Source organism: Pinus tabuliformis, chromosome 2_1, assembly GCF_031772625.1.
Source record: "Pinus tabuliformis cultivar Carrire ecotype Pingquan chromosome 2_1, CPIR1, whole genome shotgun sequence".
Lineage (NCBI taxonomy): Eukaryota > Viridiplantae > Streptophyta > Pinopsida > Pinales > Pinaceae > Pinus > Pinus tabuliformis.
The window spans coordinates 102,475,166-102,497,537 of record NC_142299.1 but is presented as its reverse complement, the minus strand read 5'-3'; the positions used below and the strand labels follow the sequence as shown (position 1 = coordinate 102,497,537).

The 22,372-nt window shown below is 37.1% G+C and overlaps 1 protein-coding gene across 1 annotated transcript; it reads right to left on the bottom strand.

Moving 5' to 3' along the window:
- Positions 1-3,310: 3,310 nt before the first annotated feature.
- LOC149198993 (uncharacterized) lies at positions 3,311-15,085 on the bottom strand. Its single transcript, XM_089402246.1, has 12 exons — positions 14,191-15,085; positions 13,852-14,081; positions 13,407-13,617; positions 13,034-13,268; positions 9,845-9,995; positions 9,164-9,606; positions 8,817-8,908; positions 5,364-5,497; positions 5,017-5,227; positions 4,609-4,837; positions 4,359-4,503; positions 3,311-3,868 (listed from the first exon to the last, which is right to left on the bottom strand). Exons 1-12 carry the CDS (start codon positions 14,435-14,437, stop codon positions 3,602-3,604), a joined length of 2,595 nt encoding a protein of 864 aa, XP_089258372.1. The 5' UTR covers positions 14,438-15,085; the 3' UTR covers positions 3,311-3,601.
- Positions 15,086-22,372: the final 7,287 nt, after the last annotated feature.

The window sequence follows — 22,372 nt, the reverse complement described above, 5'->3', positions numbered from 1 at the left end:
GTGGTGTCAAAGGAGCAACATATGCAACTTGCAAGGTGGACGGAATGTCCAGATATGGATGCGGAGCTATAAAGGGAGTTGGTATGTCTTGGCTAGTTGTTGGCTCGGGTGGCGGATGACATATGAAGGTTGGTGGGCTGTCAGAAAGAGGGAAATCCAATTTGGGGGATACATTCAGGGATGATGGGATGGTAATGGGCGAAGAAACAATTGATCCGAAAGCATGTCGAAGGTGGGAATTTTGGTGCGAATGCATCCCTGGTTGATGAGGTTGATGTTTATGTGGCATATTCCTTTTACCATTCAGACTCTGACGACCCATATCAGAGCGAGACCCTGTGGCACCATTGTATCATCTTCTGCCATGGAAGTGCCCATCAGGTCGGAAAGGGCATTGATCACACATGTCCTGTTCTATGGTAGAAAGAGCATCTGAAGGGAACCCCCCAATAGTCCAACCTTTGTTGGAGGAAGGTGTCATCCCAATGAAGTTCGATGTAGTCTGGAAAACCACCTCGATAATCCTTTTCAATAAGAATCCAGGCAACCCTCTTGTCCTGTGCTCCCAGATAACGAGGGTCCACATAGATAAATTTGTCGATGGCATTGCCAATGACAGAGAGTGCATGTTTGGTCCATAATTCAAGAGATAGACCAGGTAATTTGACCCATACCATTTGTGAAGGGCAAGGAAGATTTTTCCATGAATCCATGGGATGGCTATGATTTTCTCCAAGTCCTCCTGACTGAGAAAATGAAAGTTGTACCATCCCTTCAGTAGCCTCACTACCATATGCAAGTACCCTAGGATAGATTTCCATTTATTGTCTATCCATATACGCATTTCACAGTCATCCATCTCCGAGAAATACCATCTACCAACTTAAGCACGTTTTTGGAGACTGGTAATACGGTCTGCCAGGGTATCACTGTCCAAATCCTCTAACCTTTGAGTTTCAATACATAAATGCAGCGAAAAGAAACACACTTCATCAGTGATTATCCAGATTACAATGAACAATCGATAAACTTGAACAACCTGAAATTTACTCGACCTAAAGAGTACGATCTGTGGGAGGATTCTACAATAATGCCTCAACCATATTATGTCAACATGTAGATGTTGGGCCAAGGTAAACAAAGGTCCATGATGTCACTTGTGGTTGAGCAGATGTGAGCAGACCACTGCTATCTCCATTCAGAACAGGAACATCCACAAGTGCAGAGCTTCACCCATCATCTTTGAAAAGAGATAGCCTATTTACGGATATGGCCTATCTTGAACCTATAGAAGTAGTAAGGAAAATAGCCCATTTACCGCTATGCCCTAGCATGAACCTGTAGAAATAGTAAGGCCAAATCTTTGTCCGGCGCCATTGAATATTGACGCTGCTCTCACCAAATCCATGCGACTCAATATTTCTTGAACGCCACACCAATGACATGTTAAATTTCCTCTCCTTCTCTACGTCTGTGGGTTGCAGTTGTTAGTCTTTATCATCATTAAATGTCATGTATTTATCATTAATATTTCAACGAAGTTTCATGTAGTTTAAGTTTAAATAGAATTATGTCTCAAAAAATTATTAAAACATGTTAACTACACCCGGGTGAAGCAAAGTCAAAACATGTAGTCTAAGTTTAAATTGAATAATATTTCAAAAATAGTTAAAACATGTCTCCCACGCATAAAGAAGTTCAAACCAATAAACGACGTTTACACATCTCGAGTGAGAATACCCGGCAAAAGTCCTCATTTCAAAATACCCGGGTTGATAGACAATCCGGACCATGTAAGTAGCAAAGTTAAACTTCAGCTTTGATGCTTGATTATTTAATCAAACCATTTTTATTTATAATTTTATGTTTATGTTTTATATGTTTTCTTTTATAATTTCATGTATATACATTGAATGGATAATATTATGTTGTCATTATAATTCTATGTTTTTTTATGTAATGTTCTCATTATGCCGAATGAAAACTTTGTTCATTGACAAAGCAACAGTAATAAGGATGCATACTCCTCAGCAATTGACACAGGTTATCTGCGTTTTTTTTTTTTTATAAAATTGTATCGGGGAAACAAATCTCAAGCTCAGAGCCTTCAAGGAATCAAAGGGCGCTGAATGATTTCACTATGCTAGGCACATCACCCATCTCACGACAAATATATAGATTTATACGTGTACCTGTGTCTAATGGCTATGGCTGAAGGGACAATCAACGCTCATAGGCTATGGCTATGGCTATGGCTTTGGCTTTACACAACAGACTAATTGAATATTAAACTAGCAATCCCCACACAATTGATACAAAGTGTTGTAGGTGGCTATGGCTTTGGCTTTACACAACAGAATAATTGAATATTAAACTAGCAATCCCCACACAATTGATACAAAGTGTTGTAGGTAATTCATTGTTTGTAGCTAATTTATAGTTTACACTGAGAAGGTTGAATAAACCACCACACTGTTATTGTGGTGAGGATATTTATTTATAATTAAAGAGAGATAATTACATACTAATTTCATATCAATTAGCAGAGAAATTTACATAATTTATTCCTAAAATTAAGGGACAATATTGTCATGAATGTCAGGCCTTAATTTCTGTATGGCAGGCCTTTGATGAAGGCAAATTATCCTCAACATACACCCCATGAAGTTATCAGCTTATTTATGGCTATGGCAATGACTTTACACAACAGAGAAATTGAATATCAATCTAGCAATACTCACAATTGATACAAAGTGTTGCAACTAGTTCATAGTGTTTGTAACTAATTCAAAGTGTATGAGTTTGAAAGTAGGTGAGTGTTTTGGTATAATTTGCTCCACAAGAAGTCATCAGCTCCTTTAGGAAAAAATTAATAATTGCTTTAGCATTATTCATCAAATGATCCCCTTGATTAGAGGGATCTTAATGTGATCTAAATAATTCTGTTTCTGGTTAAATTTATGGACAAATGAAAATGGTTTAAAACAATGTAAAACTAAAAAGCTTGTGATGTTATTAAATGTAAGACGTGAAGGCCTATGACCTTATTATTGTGTTGGATGGTGCTCAACAGAGAAATTAATGCAAAGATTAGCACGAGTGATAATGCGCCATTTTAATTCCAAGATTGCGTCTAACTTGTTAATGTTCTTATCATGCTCCGTGAGTGATAATGTACCAGGTGGTATTTAACTAGTTAATGATCATACCGCTGTTTTCGTTTGATAGAAGTATTCATAAGAGAACTCAGTGGTTCGGAATAAAATTTGGCATCCACAGTGATTATTTTTAAAGTTAGCATTGGTTGCAGTGAAGGGAAAGCCATTGCCATTGATGATTTTCTGTATAGTCTGTGTCAAGCCCACTAGTGCTATGTTCATAAACCATTGCAAAACTTCCAGTTCCCCTGCCACATATGATGATGGCCAAATCCCTTTCCCCTAAGGCAGGCACTACCAGCCTCGCTGCTATTCAATTTGTTATATTAAATAGACAAACAATGATTTAACTTAAAGCTCTTATAACACCCCGCAAAGAGGAATAGAAATGCAGAATCATCGTAGCTTTAACTGCAATCGAATCAATAGTTGAAGTATCGAGGTTAGATGGAGGAATCAGAAGAAGAGAATACAGAAGAAGATGTATGTGAGACAAAAGCAGGAATACTGGGTTCTCGGTTCATTAACTCAGTCGAAAACATCAAATTGATTGCAGACATTGATGGACGAAGTGATGCGTCTGCCTGTATACACATCAATCCAATGTGAATGCAATTGTTGAAGGCTTGTCCCTTTAAATCGCTGCAAGTTTCAATTATCACTGGATCAATCATGTCCACAATATTTCCCTCTTTGTATAATCGCCATGCCTGCATGATCGGAACAGATGTCAAATTGATTAAATATATACGTGATCCATACCCTCTGTCACTAGTTTATGTAAATGGCTTACTAGTTTATGCAAATGGCTTATTGTGCTAGTAATCCATAGATCCCTAGGTAAATGGCTTATTGTGCTAGTAATCCATAGATCCTTAGGTTCAAAGTTAGAGAGGTAGAGTATGTATCTTTTTGTAGACTTATCACTCAAAATTTTATGTAAATTGTTTGTTGTGCTAGTACCCCATAGACCCTTAGGTTCAAAGCTAGAGGGGTCGAGTATGTATGCTTTTGTAGATTTAGTAGTGAAATGGCTTAACTGAGGTCCCTTGTCTCACAAACAAAAAAATCTCATACACCAATTTAGTGTCTAACTTGACCTTGACCTTCAAATTAGAACATAAGAATAATAATAAGTTTAAATATATAATGTAATGGTAATAAGTTTAAGTATATAATGTAATGGTAAGAATAGCTTACCCATTCCAAAAGATTAAATTCTATTCCATTAAAATCGATGGTTTTCCTTCCGCTCATAAGCTCCAGAAGGAGAACCCCAAAGCTATAGACGTCAGCTTTAATAGTCAATTGTCCATGCATGGCATACTCTGGTGCCATATAACCACTGCAAATCACAATGTCACTTGATTAAAATGAAGGGCAATCTAAAACTGAATTTACCATTTAACTGAATTTACCATTTCTCGAACTTAATATGTCTTGAACTTACTAAGTTCCAGCAATTCGTGTGCTGATATGAGTTTGATCTTCGTCATATATTCTTGCTAAGCCAAAATCTGCAATCTTGGGATTCATATTCACATCCAATAAAACGTTACTTGCTTTAATATCCCGATGGATAATGAGAGCACCCTCGTGCAGGTACAAAAGCCCACGAGCTACTCCAACTATGATGTTGTAACGCTTTTGCCAATCAAGTTGTCTGCGTTTATTTGGATCTGTATGGACCATCCAGTTATTAAATTATTATAACAGGGTTAAATATTTCAATAATTCTTTTTATTACGTTTATTGATTTATCAACTAATTACCTCTATTACTTGGATGATGTAGTCTTTCTAAAAAATTTATCTGATACTTTCCACTACCTACCAATAAAATGAAATAAGTGACTCACCAAATAGAATTTTATCAAGGCTGTTATTGGATAAGTATTCATAAACCAACAACCTTTTTGACCCGGCTGCGCAACACCCCAGTAACTTTACAAGATTACGATGTCGGATTTTGGCCAGCATCTCAATCTCAGCAAGAAATTCTTCTTGTCCTTGCATAGAGGTGAAAGACAAGTTCTTCACTGCTATTTCCCTTCCTTCTGGGCTAATTCCCTTCGACACAAAATTAGTGTGAAGATGAGCATAATTGTCCTCGTCAGAATATTAATTAAAAACTAGTACGATTACAGGCTATTAATTAAAAACTTTCTAAGCTAATAGAAGAAAAAGTTTTAATAGAATATGTTACCTTGTATACAGTACCGAAGCCGCCTTCTCCAATCTTGTTATTATCGTGAAAATTATTTGTGGCCACCAAGAGTGTTTTCAATTCAAACACTCTGAAAACATTGGTTAGGATCGATTGTTCACTTTGGTTGACACCTACAAAAATGAAAATTCACAACTATATTGAAAAAATAGAGGAAAAGTGGACTGATATTTAATATTTACAATTATATTAAAAAAAAATGGAAATCAAAATTATTTGTGGCCACCAAGAGTGTTTTCAATTCAAACACTCTGAAAACATTGGTTAGGATCGATTGTTCACTTTGGTTGACACTTACAAAAGTGAAAAGTCACAACTATATTGAAAAAAATAGAGGAAAAGTGGACTGATATTTAATATTTACAATTATATTAAAAAAATGGAAAGTGCTATAATATTTATGAGGTTATAATATTTATGAGGTTATAGGAGATTGCACTTAGACCTTATGATAATGAATTCAAATATCAAATCTTTTACGAACCCTCTAGAAACCCCTCAAGTACACTAGTTGGAAATTTGAAAAGGACAAACTCTTTGGGTAACAAATAGTGTCTCCAAACATTCAATGCTTAATTGATGGAATATAATTCTTCATCATAAACAAAATATATATTCTACTGCAATCCAACACCTTAACAAAAAATGAATTTGGCTTTAAAACTTAACTAAGAATCACTCCAATTTTTATTTTTGTAGCATCACAGTCCACTTAGAATGCTTTGGAAAAATACTATAAATCTAATACAAGGTTCTTGGTCACTTTATACTTCAACAATTCAGAGCCTTTTAGTCTTATTGTGTTTTATTGGAACTCTCCCTTTCTCATGAATGTTGTTGTTTATGCACAACTGCCACTAAAATTGTAAATAATTTTTTTGGAGACCCTCGCCAAACCATGAAAGTTTCTTACCTCAAAATTGTCAGTTTAGTATAGATCACTTCACAATGGGTATAACCTTCTTTGATCCATCTTTAATCAATATTGATATATCACAAAATCCCAAATATACAAGTTCTTCCTTCATAAGGGAAGGAATGTATCAACGACTTATCTTTCCTTAAGTATTCTAATAATTGCCTCAAATGTGGCATGTGGTCTTTCTTAATTTTCTTGATCAATAAAAATTAGTGTTCAACATGGTATATGACAACTAACTCTCTCGAGTATGGCTTCAAGGATTCATTATCGACCTCATGAAACTAGCATGTGCATTCGACAACCCAAATGGTATAAACAATGATTCATACAACCCTCCCCTCATCTTGAAGATCATTTTCCACTCATAGCCCTCACAAATTTACATTTGATGATATACACTTTTGAAATCAATCTTGTTTAAGTTCTTCACTCCACTCAAACAGTCAATCAAATAACCCATCCTTCATAATGGGAAGCAATACTTGATGGTATTTGTTAGTGTCATTTGAAACAAATTACATCCTCCACCCTCCTATCTTTAGTGCTAGTACAATAGGTACAAAACATGGGATCAAGTGTTCTCTTATTGTTGTTCATTCCAATAGATATTGGACTTTCTTATTGATCTCCTAACTAGGGTCAATTTGTGGAATACCTTGTTTGGTTAACTTGAAACTAGAATAAATTTAGTTTCATTTGAAATGCTCATACATATGTGGTAATCCATTTGAAATCTCCTCTAAAATGACTTTCTTGAAATTGGTCAACAACGAGTTTGACATACATTGGTATCTTAGTGGTATCCAATTATCTAATTTATCATTCCTTAGAAAAATTGCAAAACAACATTTTGTCCTCTTCTGATGTTTTAAAAACTCCTTTGTTGTACACAACATTACACTCCCACCACTACCATTACAACCATTATGGCGCTCTTTTACAAGGTGTTCTTTACCTCATCATGAACAAATTTCTAATCAAATTGCATGAGCTTCCTAACAAAAGGTGACATATAACCATTGGCACAACATTAGATAGAATTTTTTCCCACATGGAAATCTAATAAGCATTATTTCAACAAAGTAGTGGAACTCGGAGACATTATATGAATGTAGGAGAGGTTTGCATTTGAGGTTATCATCTGAATGACTTCTATGTACACTAAATTCCTAGTGTTACCTCCACTAACAATAAATTAACAACACTTACCTCCAAAATTTTAGTTGGTTTTGAAAATTACATTTCACTACTCTAACATTTTCCCTTCATGTTGTTTCTCAACTTCAACACCAATTTCTACAACATGAAGTTCTCTCCATGTTTTTGTTGAACTTCAATAATGTTGCTCCCTACAACACATCCAAATGCAGTGTCTACTCCTTAAGGTAAGTGCATCTTACCTTCTTACATTTCAACAGCATTCAAATTCTACAAACATTCGTGAGTTCAATGTCTTTGCTTGGCACAATTGAGAAACATTATGTTGAATCTTCCACTAGCATCTAGGAGTTCTGTAATTGCCTCTAAATCTTTCACTAGAGTACTTGTGATGGTGTGCTCTTCTTCATTCCTTCTTCTCTAACACAAACATAGATCCATCTTTTCTTTATTCCCTCTTGTCTAACACAAACATAGATCCATCTATTCCCTCCAGTACTCTGGAGAGGAAGCAACAAACGATGGAATCAAACAGAACTGTTGGTTTTTTGAGCAGAAGGAAGTGACATATGATTTAGGGGAAGAAAAAAAAGAGTCGTCTTTCATATCTAACGAAGCTTATGCATTCAATAACATTCAATACTATTCGTTCAACCTATAGTTTGAATATCAGTCATGACAAATAATATGTCCACTAATATTCAGCTTAGAACTTGCGGATACCGTTCATTAGTTGTTCACTTATATTCAGCTTAGAACTTGCGGATACTATTCATTACCTTTTCCTTAGGAAAAAGATACAAGGTAAGTAAAACAATTTCTGTTACATTAAAACGTCAAATTTCCACAAAACCATTGACAATTGAGTCCAAAGAAGTTCTTTTAAGTTCCACAAAATCATTCACTGAAAGGAATCTAGAGAAGCTCTTGTAGTTATTTTCACCCCAAGGAATGGCATAATACAACAATGATGAAGCTCTTGTAGTTATTTTCACCCCAAGGAATGGCATAATACAACAATGATGAAATTGGAGAACCTTTTGAATATTTGTTAAATCTATGATATCTCATTCTCTACTATGCCATTTTACCCTACTACAGCTAAGTGAGTCGTTAGGAGAGAAGACATAAATGGACTCTGCTCTTTGTTTCCGCGATAATAGCTTCTCATTCTTCGCAATCTCATATCATAATTATAGTTATAAATATAGTTGGTAGCTAGGATCTTTTCTACATCAGTGTTTGTGAAGTAACAAAATAATTAAGCAAAAATAAAAAAGAGCAAAGAGCAGAGTTGTATTTAATTGTTTTCAAAATAAAGATAATTTAAAATTTTTGAGTTTGATATCTACCTGAATGTAGAGTTTTCGCTTTCTTCGAGTTCCAGAACTTTGCTCCCCAGAACTTGCCTTTCCAAAATTTTGATTTCTCTGGCCCAGTTGTGCTGTAAACATTCAAAGTTTAACCATTAATGATAAATACTACCACTAAAATTTAATATATATATATATGAAAAAGCTATAGGCTGACATTTAAATTTTACAAATATTAATATAGAGGTAGCCCTAGATAATAAAAAGAGCCTCCACATATACGTTGATGTCCGCCCACGCTGGCCTAATGGTAAGAAGAACAAACAAAAATAAAAGGATACCGACAAAACGTAACTGATATAAAAAAAACGTTCAGTGGAACCTACCTGGGTACCCTGTGAGTATTCAAAGCAGCTGCGTCACACTGAGGAAGAAGAGGTGTGTGGGAAGACGATTGGGTAGTAGAGGCACTGGAAGGGCTAGATTTGTGGATGTGCGCTGAAGCTGAGGATACAGGAGCCGATAGGGTTACAAGAGGATCATTTTGGGCGTATTCTTGTGAAGGGCCACAAATAACGGTGGACTTGGTGTCCAGGTTAGGTCTACAAGTCTCAATGTTAGGTTGGGTGGGATGTGTTGAATTCATAAACTGTGTTGAAAGCATCACATTGATAATAGACATAGGAGGGCGAAGTGATGCTTCAACTTGTATACACGACAATCCAACATGGATGCATCTCAACACTTGTTCCTTCTTTTCCCCGCAAGTTTCAATTATCACTGGATCAATCAAGCTCACCAGATTTCCTCCCCTGTTTAATCCCCTTGCCTTCATAAAGAAAAGACATACGACAAATTAATCAAATATGTACCCGATCCATAAAATTAGTGATTAGCTTTTGTACTTGAATCGAATTTTAGAAGTTTATAGATAAGCATTATGCCCTGGTATGGCTGTACTCATAAGAAATCGAGCCCCAGCCTCTTGACATTCCAGATAAACTAAATAACATGCCCGGATAACATCGATTCAATCAAATGAGAACTTAATGGAAACAATATCTTACCCAATCTGAAAGGACCTGCATTTCATCTTCTAAAGTAAAGTCTATGCTTTTCCTTCCACTTATAAGTTCCAGAAGAAGAATCCCGAAGCTGTAGACATCAGCTTTAACAGACAAGTGCCCTTCCATAGCATACTCTGGTGCCCAGTACCCTCTGCAAAATAACTTAACTTGGTAAATATGTTTGGAAATCAAAAACTAACGTATAGGTGAAAAAATAAAATTGTAGTCTACTGCAACTTACAATAAAACCAGCAGTGGGATTGTGCAGGACCATATTCTCTCTAATCAACTTTCTTGATGAGCCCCTAAAGGGCCTCTTGATATTTACTTTGGAATTCCAATTCCTTGATGTGAATTAGGAGATAACATTGAAATGTTTGAATTTAGAAATCAGTTACAGCTTTATCGCATTTAGATAAGAAGTTGTTTGAGGAGCTGGTAGTATAAATGTAAGCCTACGGGCATAGAAAGGGTTGCCAAACTCATAAGCAGAATTGGCCAAAGATAAGAAAAGGACATTCGATTTGTGATCATGTCAAAAGTGAGGAAGCGATCAAACTTGAGGTAAACAGAACTTCATATTTAGTTACAAGTTTGATCCAGGTGGATGTTGGTGGCCACCCACCTATCCCATTTGGACCCCCACAATTGTCTCTTTCAGCGTTTTCAGTTTCCTAAATTGTAGCACAACTTACTATTTTTAGCAGTTTTTTTGGTCCTGAACTTCCAGAGCCGTTTTGAGGCCCTAAACGACGTTTTTTGGGAAATCTTGGGCAACATGGGTGCTCGGATAGATCTTTCTAACGAGCTATTGTACGCGTCAAACAGAGATCGTATGCCAAAGTTACGACCCCGGGAAGTTGGTGTACCAATTTACCCAAACGGGGCCCACAGTTTGGCGTTTTATCTTCTAGGGTTAGGTTTTGGAATGTTAAGGGTTTTCCATTGTTTCTCAACAATAAATAGGCCTTCGAGCCTCATTGTAACACAGTTCAGAGGCATGTAGCCACCACATCTCTTCTCAGAGATAAGCTACCATCGCCCTAGCTAGTTTATTTCCATTACTGTTTGTAAGCATATTTCAGTATTTTACATTAATGAAATGAAGTATTATTTCCGCTGCATCTCTGTGTTTATGGTTATCCTTGTAATTTGTTGCGTTCCTATTTAAGTCCGGATCAAGGTTCTTATTGATGTATGTACAGAGTTTAATTTAATGAAAATAGATTCATGCCTATATTTTATTGTGAGACTCTTTCGAAGGAGGAAAAGAAAACAGGACAAATTAGAGCTTTCTGCCATGAGGAAATAAATGTACTCTGTTCTCGGAGGAATGGGGAACTGAAACTACAGATCGATGGTTGAATTTAGAAATTGCAGTCCTGTTTGACTATTAAATTCTGCAATTTGAAATTCCACACTAATGAATTCTACTTATAGGTGGGGCATTGGCTAAAACGGTGGGTTCGAATTTAGAGATCCATTCTCAGAGCATCGAACTCAGGGCGACAATGAATCAAAAGAAATCGCTGGTCATGTATTAATCTGTTATTGATTATGTAAAATCCCAAACATCAAAATTTTTAACAGATCTTGTACACTCTATGTGTTCTAATAAAATTCTTGCAGTAAATGCACCCAACACAAAACAGATCTGAAAATGCAGCATGTTATTTAGGTAAATAACTGAAAATAAAGTTAAATAAAGTTACATGGCCACAAGACATACGAGAGCTCGTACCTGTGGCATCTATGGCTGCCCATCAACAGAGAAATTAAAGATACTGAAGCACAATTGTAGACCATGGATGTTTTCGGCCCTGAGATCAAATTAGAACTGGCCTTGCCAAGTTCTCAACAATGGAAAAATAGATAAATAACTCAGGATGATCTCAATGCCTAGCTCCCATCCCTTTTATAGGCTTGATGGACTCTCTAGAGGCTTTAATACTGTGGGCAAATAACATGGGTAAATACCACCTTAAATACCATGGGTAGATTCAGGCTAGTTTGACTATATCCAGAAAACAGAATATTACAGATTAACTCACTGTATGGAGAGGATTTTCAGGGTTTTATGTGTGAGAGTGATGAAGACTCGTGAACAGTGATGAAAACAAATGGTAATTAAGTTATGAATTTAGACTTCGAGCATCGATTTCAAGGTATCCACGCGTGGATGGGATATATCTCTGCGTGGTCGGTTGACTCAGTATTATACCACGCTGTAAGATCAATTAAAGATCAAAGATCGTTTTCTGGAGTACTATGCCTACGCTATATGATATCCACACTGTGTAGTATGGTTGGGTGTTAGTTATTTTTATAGTGACAGCCATGTGTTAATTGCCAATGGTAATATTATTTGATTCATTAGCAATGCACTCCACAACTGATACATTCTCCACACTAAGCATAAATCGCTAGTGATCTTCCATCTCTATCACGATTGATGAAGAGTTCCAGACTCGATGTGTTTGTGAAGACATTCAAATCAACTGTGGTGTGACTTATTTGTTGAGATTGTAAGTATGATTGTTCTCTTTGAGAATATGTTCGAGATCTAGAGAAGGTTTAGAGGCTAAATCAATCTGAGTGGGAATATGTAGATAGGCACTGGCACAGAGTCTGTCTATATCGGATGCAGAGAATGTGGGGAAGTTCAATAGAACACACAGGCACACAATCTTGTTTGAAATTGCAGGTTCGGAAGTAAATTACAACAGTGATTCAAGTTCTGATGAGAGACTAAATGGGGGTGAAAACAGAGTCTTCATCTAAATAATGAGATTAAGACTCCGGGAGAGTTTGTGAACCTAATAGCTGCTCATAGATGAAGCCTGAAGGAGAGAGAGGGGCTAGCCATGTGAATGTTTTATCAGGCAAAGAAGAAAGGTTGTGATATGTTTAATGATTTGTATATTATGCAGACTGCTTCAAGGAAGAGAATCCACCTTTGGCTTGGCTTATCCTAAGAAAGACAGAGATAAGACTGTGTTGTTAAAACAATCAAGTAGAACTGAGTGGTGATAGGGGTGATTGTTTTGCATCAGGAATTATGTTGATGTCAATCTTTCGTACACAAGTCAGTGTGCAGTAAAATAGTATTGGATGGAAGTCTTGACGACAACGATAATAGAAACCTAAGAAGATTAATATAACCGAGTGATGTGCATTTTGAACAGTTACCGAGTTCCAGCAGGTCTTGTCCTAACATGACTTTCATCTTCCTCAAGAAGTCTTGCTATGCCGAAATCTGCAATCTTGGGATTGAACTTCGTGTCCAACAAAATGTTGCCTGCTTTAATATCCCGATGAATAATCCGCAGAGGAGAATCCTCGTGCAAGTACAAAAGCCCACGACTCACTCCAAGTATGATGCTGTAACGCTTCTCCCAATCAAGATGACTTCTTTTATTTGGATCTGTACCCACCATGGAAGATACTAAATTATCATAAGCAACCTAACTAGGTCTAAACATTTGAAGGAATAATTTTAATTGCGTATTGCACTAATGTTTCATTTCTCCTAAAAAAAAAATTGAAGGTTGAAGTGCCTAACCGAATAGAAATGTATAAAGGCTGTTATTGGGTAAGTACTCATAAACAATCAACCTCTCTGATCCCTCTGCGCAACAGCCAAGTAACTTCACAAGATTACGATGCCGAACTTTGGCAACCAATCGAATTTCATTAACAAATTCATCTTTCCCTTGCTTAGAATTTTTAGACAATTTTTTCACTGCTATTTCGCTTCCCTGTGAAGTAGTTCCCTGTGAGAGTGAAGACTGTATTAGTTTACTTGTCATCCTAAACATTACACTTTTAATCCAACTGTCAAGGCTGATATCTTAACTGTCCTTTCCAAATATTAGATTTTGGAGCCATCAATCTTTAGCACTTAGTAAGGATTCCTTCCTTTATTCGGATCTACAGCTTAAAACTCTGTAAAGTACTTGAATCTTCTTTGTAAAGTACTAGAATCGAAGATTTTTAGAATATGTTACCTTGTATACAGCGCCAAATGCTCCCTGTCCGAGGTGGTTATTATCATGAAAATTTTCTGTTGCAGCCACCAATTCTTCCTTCTCAAATACTTTGAAATCATTGGACAGGCTATGAATCGTACCTAGGCCCTGCCCCTGGCTGGGTAGTTGTTCTGAGCTACATGCCCATTTGCCGGATAACGTTGTTGGTTCATCGTGTTTTATTTGTGAGTTTCCACACTTATCGGGACCTAACAAAATAAAAATGAAAATTCAGTTATATAACAAGAAAACAAAAGCCCAAGTGACCAGAAAGCATTATGTTACTGACAAAACTAAAGCCCGAGAAACTGTCCATACCTTCCTTGTGCCCTCCAAATAAGGCAATTTTCAATCCTGTTCGAGTTGCAAATACAAATACAATTAACAGGAAAAGAAACACTCCAAGAACCCCTAAAATTATGGGAATAAGAATAACATAAGTTAAAATCAACACAGCGACAATGGATATAACAACAGTAATATGCCCCTCAACTAAATACGGTGACTGCTTTCCAAGGAAACCGATCATTGTCTTGACTGAAGCGAGGAGTCCTGTCATGGCCATCTCCTCTAAGCGGTGCACGGTTTAGTCGGTGGAATACAATCTGCTCTCAAATAGCCAAAACCTAATTGATTGCAGCACATCAAGAGCCAAACAGTCCAAGCTCTGAATCCCTCTCTCCACTTCCACAACAAACCTTGGAAATAAAGAAGGCAAGCTCTCAAACACAAGCAGACACACAACTCAATCTGGTTCTCATATCTGAGCAAGTTTATAAAACATCATTATGAGCATATCCCCTCATCACTCATCGCGCCTGAAACACTTGACTTCGTGCGATTTGACCAATGTTATAAAAATGACATGCATTCTCTATTACCAGTGACTGCATAACATTAAATATTAGTGTACGATTCCCATACGGTTCTATCAAGCTTCCTGATCTCTGCTGAGTTGCTTCCATTCAGCCACAGATGTCACACTTCACTTCTCTGAAATGTACTGTACGATTCCAATTGTGCGTTTTTTCAACGTGGAGGGGTCTGCCGAAGCTCCATAGCAAATGTTCAAAGCGGAAGTGTACAAAACTTATCATGGACAAATCTAATGAGCGAGTGATTTTGAAGGTGCAAAAGTATGCGGCCAAAAGGTTTGGGTATTCTCACTGCGCGTTTTTTCAATGTGGAGGGGTCAGCCGAAGCTCCATAGCAAATGCTCAAAGCGGAAGTGCACAAACACTTGTCATGGAAGAATCTAATTAGCTAATTATTCCGAAGGTGCAAAAGTATGCGGTCAAAAGGTTTGTGTATTCTGAAGTGTTAAATTAGTTAAATTTTGAATGTTGTGAAGCAAAATTGTATTTATAGAGATCGATATTTCACAACAAATAATTGTTTAAGACATGTGGTATATTGTGAAGGTTGGGAACGGAGAGGACTAAAGACACAAAATTTAACACACACAACAAAATTTTAGTTGTGGTTTTTTTTATTGATCACATAAACTTGATTATTATATTGAACATGGTGAAGGATATTTATCCTTACTCGATTAGTGACCCATTCAAAATAACTTTGACATACAACCACACACTAACTTTGACTTTACCCAAAATAATATTTGACTCAGTTTGACTCTATTTGACTCAGTTAATTGGCTCTCTAATTTTAGATAACTCTCCATGCGAGAGTATTTAGCTATCTTTAACACTCCCCTTAATTACGATTGTTAAACTAAGACATGACTCGTGACAACTTTAAAATGTCTGTTGGTTTAAGTCTCAGCGAGGCTTACAACACCCAAGTTTCCTTTGTGAAACTCAAATACATCTTTTGCTAATGGCTTAGTGAATATAACAACCAATTGATCACTCGATTTACAAGGCTTAATGTGGACTTCTCCATTGCTCACAAGTTCTCTAATAAAGTGATATCTAGTATCTATATGCTTGCTCTTTTGATAAAACACACTATTCTTGGAGAGTGCAATGGCTGATGTGTTGCCACAATAGATTGTTGTTGATCCTTGTTGTTTCTGCTTGAGTCCATCCAATACTCTTCTTAACCAAACTGCTTGGCATGTTGTTGATGTCGCTACTACGTATTTTGCTTCTGCTGACGAAATTGTCACAATAGGTTGCTTCTTAGATGCCCATGAGATCACACCTGAACCAAGATGGAACACAACCATAAGTTCTCTTCTTGTCATCCAAATTTCTACAAAATCACTATCGGTGTACCCAATCAAATCCTCTTCTTTGTGCTTGCATACATTAAGCTACAATCTGTAGTTCCTGCGATGTATCTTCGAATTATTTTTCCTGCTCTCCAATGTGTGTCTTTCGTAGTCTCCGTAAATATGGAAATCAAGCTCACTCCTTACATAATATCTGGTCTTGTAGTTGTGAGATATATGAGGTTGCCAACCAATCTTTTGAATAGAGTTGGATTGACATTTGATCCTTCATCATCCTTGATTAACTTTGTACCTGTTGCAACTTGTGTAGTGACAGGTTTGCAATTCTCCATACTGAATCCTTTCAGCAAATCTTTGGCATATTTATTTTGACAAATAAAAATTCATTTTTCAAACTATTCAACTTCTATGGCAAAAAAAAATTATAAGACCAAGATCTATCATCTCAAATTCTATCTTCATTGCCACTTTAAATTCATCTAACTCAAGATCACCAGTATAAATCATGTCATCAACATATAAACAAACAATCAAAATCCATGCTCAATAACCTTTATGTACAAGGTAGGCTAAATGTTGCTTCTGCAGAATCCATTCTTGATCATGTAACTGTCAATTTTGCTATACCAAGCTCTTGACGCTTGTTTGAGTCCATAGAGCCTTTCTTCAACTTCATAACCTGGAGTTTGTTGCACATAGATTTCTTCTTTTAGAATTCCATTCAAGAAGGTTGATTTCACATCCATCTAATATACTTTCCACTTTTTCTGAGTTGTTGTGGCTAAAACTTCTCTTACAGTATCCAATCTGGCTACCGGAGCAAACGTTTCTCCAAAATCTATTCTCAGTTGCTTCCAGAATCCTTTTGCTACAAGTCTTGCTTTAAATTTGTCAATTTATCCTTTCTTGTTCAATTTTGTCTTGTACACCCATTTTACACCAATGAGGTTTTTATCCTTTACAAAATCAATCGAATCCCAAGTGTCATTCTTTTCAATAGCTTCAATTTCTTCATCCATGGCTTGCTCCTAATTTTCTGTTAAAATATGGCAACAAGAATATTCCAATTTAATTTGTCCTTGAATTAAATTGGAAATTAAAATTGAATTTAGTCTTAACAGCTACTTGGAAATAATTAATTAATTAATTTTAAATTAATTAGTTGGAGAAATTCAAGTTAGAAGTCTTTCTGAAGTCATGCAAGAGTTATCCCTTAAATTAAGGAGATAAGATTGAGTTATATTTGAGTTGTAATTAGTTAACTCAGTTTACTGAGTTAAGTCCAATTAAATTAGTTCCAAACTGTTTGAGGAACTAGTAGTGAGTTAACAGACAGTTGATGCATTAATGCACTCAACTAGTGCTACTCCAGTTAATTGAAGATTCCCTCATCAGAAACTCATGCATGTCTATTATGAGAAAGACCCAGTTGAGATAAATGTTCAAAGATAGTGTACTATTAGTTGCATGTGTTTTCTCATGGAGAAAACTCATGCATGCTCAAGGATTTATCCTTGAGGATTGCGTAGTTTTGAAGGATTGATTTTCCACTTGGTAAGAGGCTAATCATCCACAAGGAATAGCGCAAGGAAATAGGAGCTTGGAGGGCAGAGAGGAAGGATCGAGAGAAGCTAAGATTGCATGTGAGCATCTGTGAGGATTGTATTGAGAGCTAGCTAGCTGTGAGAGCTAAAGCTTTGTATAATTCCTATGTATTTCCACCATGTATGATAATACAATAGTGTGGGATTTTTAGCTGCGGCTTTCCCTAAAGTTTTTTCATGTGTATTGTGCCATTGATTCTTCTTCTTCTGGTTATATTGTTTAGCTCGATCTTTAAGCTTCCGCAAATTGATAGTAGAAATAGGTTATAGTATTCTGCTTTGATTTATATTGCATTATCGGGTTAACCTACACAGATTTTCTACATGGTATCAGAGCTAGATTTGTAGAAATTTTCTACATGGTATCATAGCTAGATTTGTAGAAATTTTCTACATGGTATCGGAGCTGTGAACAGTATACTGAGAAGAGAATTCGAAGTTTGAAGTTCAGGGTTGCAGGTGCAAATCGAATTCATATCATACTTCAAGGTTGGCCAATGGCGTTCTATGGCTTGAGACTCGAGTATGCCTTGGAAGGTAGCTCGAATTACATAGCATAGAAAGATAGAATGGAGGCTGTATTAGAAGACAATGGCTTGAAGGAACTCATTGATTAAGAAATCACAAAGCTAGATTCAACTAATTCACAAGAGTTGGCTGAGTGGAATAAGTGCGTGGCGAAGGCGAGACGGATCATCCTTGAGGGAGTTCGAGACCATATTGTCTCAAGTCTCCATGGGAAAGATACTCCATGTTCAATGTGGAAGACATTGAAGGATCTCTATCAAAACAGTAGTGACCAGAGGAAATTGGCGCTCAAGGATAAGCTTCGAAGAATCAAGATGGAGAAGGGTGATACTATTTCCACATATCTAAACAAGCTCACCACCTGCAGAGATGAGCTTGGCAGTGTGGGAATAACTACTGTCGATGATGATATGGTAAGCCTCACTCTCCCTGGCCTTCCAAAGAGTTGGAATAGCTACCAAGACTCTGTGAATGGAAGGGAGAAACTGCCGAATTGGGAACGACTGTGGTCGGATCTTATGCAGGAGGAGATGAGGAGGAGCACACGAGATGGTGCTTCATCCAAGAATGATGATGAAGAAAATCTGGCCTTAGCGAGTAAGGCAAGGAAAGGGAAGGGGAAGGTTTCCCATTTCAAATCGAATTCTTCTCATGGAGGGATGAAGGGTGACATGTCTAAAGTAAGATGCTTTAGTTGTGAGATATATGAGGTTGCCAACCAATCTTTTGAATAGAGTTGGATTGACATTTGATCCTTCATCATCCTTGATTAACTTTGTACCTGTTGCAACTGGTGTAGGGACAGGTTTGCAATTCTCCATCCTGAATCCTTTCAGCAAATCTTTGGCATATTTATTTTGACAAATAAAAATTCATTTTTCAGACTGTTCAACTTCTATGCCAAAAAAAAAATCATAAGACCAAGATCTATCATCTCAAATTCTATCTTCATTGCCACTTTAAATTCATCTAACTCAAGATCACCAGTATAAATCATGTCATCAACATATAAACAAACAATCAAAATCCATGCTCAATAAACTTTATGTACAAGGTAGGCTCAATGTTGCTTCTGCAGAATCCATTCTTGATCATGTAACTGTCAATTTTGCTATACCAAGCTCTTGACGCTTGTTTGAGTCCAAAGATCCTTTCTTCAACTTCATAACCTGGAGTTTGTTGCACATAGATTTCTTCTTCTAGAATTCCATTCAAGAAGGTTGATTTCACATCCATCTAATATACTTTCCACTTTTTCTGAGTTGTTGTGGCTAAAACTTCTCTTACAGTATCCAATCTGGCTACCGGAGAAAACGTTTCTCCAAAATCTATTCTCAGTTGCTGCGAGAATCCTTTTGCTACAAGTCTTGCTTTAAATCTGTCAATTTCTCCTTTCTCGTTCAATTTTGTCTTGTACACCCGTTTTACACCAATGAGGTTTTTATCCTTTACAAAATCAATCGAATCCCAAGTGTCATTATTTTCAATAGCTTCAATTTCTTCATCCATGGCTTGCACCTAATTTTCTGTTAAAATATGGCAACAAGAATATTCCAATTTAATTTGTCCTTGAATTAAATTGAGAATTAAAATTGAATTTAGTCTTAACAGCTACTTGGAAATAATTAATTAATTAATTCTAAATTAATTAGTTGGAGAAATTCAAGTTAGAAGTCTTTCTGAAGTCATGCAAGAGTTATCCCTTAAATTAAGGAGATAAGATTGAGTGGTATTTGAATTGTAATTAGTTAACTCAGTTTACTGAATTAAGTCCAATTAAATTAGTTCCAAACTGTTTGAGGAACTGGTAGTGAGTTAACAGACAGTTGATGCATTAATGCACTCAACTAGTGCTACTCCAGTTCATTGAAGATTCCCTCATCAGAAACTCATGCATGTCTATTCTGAGAAAGACCCAGTTGAGATAAATGTTCAAGGACAGTGTACTATTAGTTGCATGTGTTTTCTCATGGAGAAAACTCATGCATGCAGTCAAGGATTTATCCTTGAGGATTGCGTAGTTTTGAAGGATTGATTTTCCACTTGGTAAGAGGCTAATCATCCACAAGGAATAGCGCAAGGAAATAGGAGCTTGGAGGGCAAAGAGGAAGACTCGAGAGAATCTAAGATTGCCTGTGAGCATCTGTGAGGATTGTATTGAGAGCTAGCTAGCTGTGAGAGCTAAAGCTTTGTATAATTCCTATGTATTTCCACCATGTATGATAATACAATAGTGTGGGATTTTTAGCTGAGGCTTTCCCTAAAGTTTTTTCATGTGTATTGTGCCATTGATTCTTCTTCTTCTGGTTATATTGTTTAGCGCGATCTTTAAGCTTCCGCAAATTGATTGTAGAAGTAGGTTATAGTATTCTGCTTTGATTTATATTGCATTATCGGGTTAACCTACATAGATTTTCTACATGGTACCAGAGCTAGATTTGTAGAAATTTTCTACATGGTATCAGAGCTAGATTTGTAGAAATTTTCTACATGGTATCGGAGCTGTGAACAGTATACTGAGAAGAGAATTCGAAGTTTGAAGTTCGGGCTTGCAGGTGCAAATTGAATTCATATCATACTTCAAGGTTGGCCAATGGCGTCCTATGGCTTGAGACTCGAGTATGCCTTGGAAGGTAGCTCGAATTACATAGCATAGAAAGATAGAATGGAGGCTGTATTAGAAGACAATGGCTTGAAGGAATTCATTGATTAAGAAATCACAAAGCCAGCTTCAAATAATGCACAAGAGTTGGCTGAGTGGAAGAAGTGTGTGGCGAAGGCGAGACGGATCATCCTTGAGGGAGTTCGAGACCATATTGTCTCAAGTCTCCATGGGAAAGATACTCCATGTTCAATGTGGGAGACATTGAAGGACCTCTACCAGAACAGTAGCGACCAGAGGAAATTGGCGCTCAAGGATAAGCTTCGAAGAATCAAGATGGAGAAGGGTGATACTATTTCCACATATCTAAACAAGCTCACCACCTGCGGAGATGAGCTTGGCAGTGTGGGAATAACTACTGCCGATGATGATAAGGTAAGCCTTACTCTCCCTGGCCTTCCAAAGAGTTGGAATAGCTACCAGGACTCTGTGAATGGAAGGGAGAAACTGTCGAATTGGGAATGATTGTGGTCGGATCTTATGCAGGAGGAGATCAGGAGGAGCACACAAGATGGTGCTTCATCCAAGAATGATGATGAAGAAAATCTGGCCTTAGCGAGTAAGGCAAGGAAAGGGAAGGGGAAGGTTTCCCATTTCAAATCGAATTCTTCTCATGGAGGGATGAAGGGTGACATGTCTAAAGTAAGATGCTTTAATTGTCACAAGATGGGACATTATGTGACTAATTTGCCATCGAAGAAGTCCAAGAAGGGATCTTCAGAAGGATCGGAAGGTGAGGCATTAACCTCTCAGTGCGAAATGGACTTTACCCTCATTGTATGCATGGTGTCATCGATGATGGGTTGTGTTTGGTATCTTGACAGTGGAGCCTCATTCCACATGACTGGTGATAAAAATTTATTTAGTGCCTTGGAGGAGAAAGACCTCAAGATGCGCATAGAGATGGGTGACGACAGAAGGTATAGTGTTTCAAGAGTGGGCACAGTTGCTTTTCAGAGGGAGCATGGAGCTCCTCTCACCTTGACAAATGTGATGTATGTGTCTGGATTGAAGAAGAACTTGGTATCGGTCGCGATGTTGGAGGACAAAGGCTACGATGTTGTCTTCAGTAAAGGAAAGACGTTCCTAAGACACATAGCCACAGGTCAAACCAAGAGGGTAGGGATTCAAGTGAAGAATCTCTATAAACTAGAGGTAGATGATTGTGCGGCATTGAGTATGAAAGCAGAATTGGTGCAAAGCCAAGACATTGGTGAGTTGTGGCATAGGCGGTTGGGCCATTTACATCATGGGGCTTTGAAGATAGTGCAGCAGATATCTACAGGACTTCCCAAAGGTAAACTTGAGCAAGTTGACACATGCAAAGGTTGTACCGTGGTAAAGTACACCAAGTCTTCCTTTAATGATCGAGACAGTCGAGTAGAGGCTATCTTAGAGCGAGTTCATACTGATTTGTGTGGGCCATTCTCGACGGCATCCACAGCGAAGCAAAGGTGTTATGTGATTTTCATTGATGACTATTCTCGTAAATGTTGGATTTATTTCATG

Excerpts from the sequence above, each read along its gene's own strand:
- LOC149198993 (XM_089402246.1), bottom strand. The coding sequence starts at position 14,437 with ATGGCCATGACAGGACTCCTCGCTTCAGTCAAGACAATGATCGGTTTC. Across the intron at positions 14,082-14,190 it reads ATTTGGAGGGCACAAGGAAG|GTCCCGATAAGTGTGGAAAC; the intron begins GTATGGACAGTT and ends TTATTTTGTTAG. Across the intron at positions 5,498-8,816 it reads AGCGAAAACTCTACATTCAG|GTGTCAACCAAAGTGAACAA; the intron begins GTAGATATCAAA and ends TCATTTTTGTAG.